General features: G+C 41.0%; 1 protein-coding gene across 4 annotated transcripts in view; it reads left to right on the forward strand.

The window, feature by feature from the left end:
- The first annotated feature begins 216 nt into the window (after positions 1-216).
- cfap97 (cilia and flagella associated protein 97) overlaps positions 217-2,553 on the forward strand; it is a 9,260-nt gene continuing 6,923 nt past the window's right edge. For all 4 annotated transcript variants that reach the window (XM_078261174.1, XM_078261159.1, XM_078261167.1 and 1 more), the window contains exons 1-2: positions 217-381; positions 1,183-2,140. In XM_078261174.1, the coding sequence (XP_078117300.1) occupies positions 1,207-2,140 (934 nt within the window). In that variant the 5' untranslated portion in view covers positions 217-381; positions 1,183-1,206. The remainder of the gene's footprint in view (positions 382-1,182; positions 2,141-2,553) is intronic.

Here is a 2,553-nt window from a genome sequence, read left to right on the forward strand (position 1 = left end):
TCAGGAAACTTTAATAGAAAATGAAACGATACTATACAATAAAAAACGTACAAAATATCTGTTTTAAAATAAAAGAGCAAATTTTAATGTAACAGTCCCGTCTCGCATTGACAGACCAAATGTAACAGTTGACGCACAACATTACTGCTCTCTGCACCATGGATGTATTAAGAGAGAGGCTCTGCACCAGAGCAGCTGTTGCCAGGAAGTGACGTTGCCTAGTTACAAGGCTGCATGTCACGCTGACAGCAGCCAGCTGTAGCCCGCTAACAAAAAAAATGTTTTTAATGTAACTTTGCGTTTCATTTACTTGTCTTCTCAACGGAACACATCCTCTTTAAATAAGTAAATTCAACTGTAACACGTGTGACCCTTCACAAGGTAATATATTGTTGTCATACAGCTAAAGTTAGCTAACGTTAACCTAAACGTACATATTTGGACTGAGTTAGCTAGCATACTTTAGCTAGCTAACGTTATCAAGTGTGTGTTCTAGGTTTAAAGGATGCCTTAACTTCATGGTGGGTAAAAGGTTGGAAAGTACCGTTACCATAGCTTGTCTGTCCAAATATCTTGCTAAATTTGATTAAGCTAGCTAACGTTACAGACACTGCTAGCTACATTTAGATAGCTATATTTGTTCTTTTGTTTTGTTATTAATTATCTTTTGGATAAAATACACCGTGGAAGGACCATGCATGCTAATGTGTTTGTCGGTTTTGTCTCCTTAACGACAAATCATGTGCAATATTTATGGTTTGTCAATTAATTAGCGAAATCTTGAAACCTGCTTGAGATGTGTATTCCATCACAGAGAATGTTTGTTTTTTCCAATGCTACATTATTGTCAAGTATGCATAAGTGCAGCTCTAAAAGTCTTAACTGATAGCTCACAGCAGTAATGTCACAAAAATGAATGCAGACTTGATTTTCTCTCTGGATGGGTTACACAACTTAAGCAAGTTTAAATTACTAACTTAATATATTATAATAATGAAAATAATAATTAACTTATTTTCATGTTGTATGGAACTGAATTAAACCCAGTGGATGCAGTGGAGTGGTAGAAAGAAATGCAATCTATTAGACACACTAGTATGGCATGGTTTAAACATGAAAAACCACTGCACTGTTCTTTAACTTTTAAATAATCTAACGTCTTAATCTTACACTGCCTTACAGGTTCAATGTGTTAGGAAGACTGCCATGTTTAGCCCCGGGGAGCTAGAAGGTGAAGTGGATCATTCGTTTTTCGACAGTGACTGTGATGATAGCAGCAGAGATGGAGGGGAACAGCTGGAGAAAAGTTTGAAGGCTGAAAAGGAGAGCCCACCAGCACATGAGAGCCTTCATGCAAAACAGACTGAAAATACAAAAAGTGGCTGGTCCCTGAGAACTGATGGGACAAAAAAAAACCTGAAGCCAGTCAGCAACAGAGCAGAAAGGAAGGAGAACAGCTGTCAATCAAAGGAAGAAGAGAAGAGCAGGCCGTCTGCTGTATCATCTGTTGCCTGTACATCAGATAAAGCCATCAATAATAGCAGTGATAGTGAGGAAGACTCTAGTTTGCGCTCTAAAAGGCCAAAGGGAATGTTTATGGCTTTGTTGGCTGAGGCCAGAGAGGTAGATAATAAGGATATGTACAGCCAGAGTCCAAATGAGTCTGAAGAAGAAGCATTGCCATCCAAACTCTCAGGCTTGAAAGGAAGAAATAAACAATCTCCCAAAAAACTGATAAGAAATCGGGGCACCCGAAGTCCATCCCCCACTTCAACTGAGAGCAGCGTAGACATAGACTCAGAGAGCTCCTCTAGCAGTAGCAATGGGAGAAGCAGTTTAGAATCCCCCACCTTTCCCAGGCCCAACAAACCTTCTGTATCCCCTGGTGGGAGAGGGACTCGAGTGGGCTCAGCAGGATCTCAGGATGTGCCTATCGGCCGTACAGAGGAGTCAGAAGACACAGTGACAGATGTAAGCCCCCTCTCATCTCCTGACTTCAGCCCTCTCCAGTCGTTGGACCTGAACCACACAGAGGCTGAAGAGGGAAGCCTTAAAGAGCAGCAGCAGCAGGAGAGTGTGCCCTCCAGTGGCCTTAGCAACATGCATCAAGACGTGGACTCAGACCAGGATGTAGATGAGTGTGAGTAAACTTGTGCCTTTCTTGTCTGTCAGGTATGTTTGCTGTGCTCTTTGCTTAATATCAATGGTTCCCAATCTGTTTGGCTTGTGAACCCTTAAAATTAGCAATATCTACCTGTGACACACCTCATCACAAGTTAGGGCCTATTGTGTGGACATTAGTTTTGAGCAGTTCACAGAGAGTGAATATTCATTCTCATATCGTTTGATTTGGAGGAGTTTAAAAGACTGAAGAGGTAGGCCTATTTCTGACTTTACAAGAAAGAAATATATTAAAGGAAAGTCAGACGTTGTGACCCTTAGATGGGGAACCAGTGATCTCTACTGTAAAACTGCTAGTTTAGATTTGAGTGTGGTTAGATTTTATGTTATTATGAATCGTCTTGTTCACGTGCCCCGTCCACAGGGACTTAT

This window comes from Sander vitreus, chromosome 2 (assembly GCF_031162955.1).
Source record: "Sander vitreus isolate 19-12246 chromosome 2, sanVit1, whole genome shotgun sequence".
Lineage (NCBI taxonomy): Eukaryota > Metazoa > Chordata > Actinopteri > Perciformes > Percidae > Sander > Sander vitreus.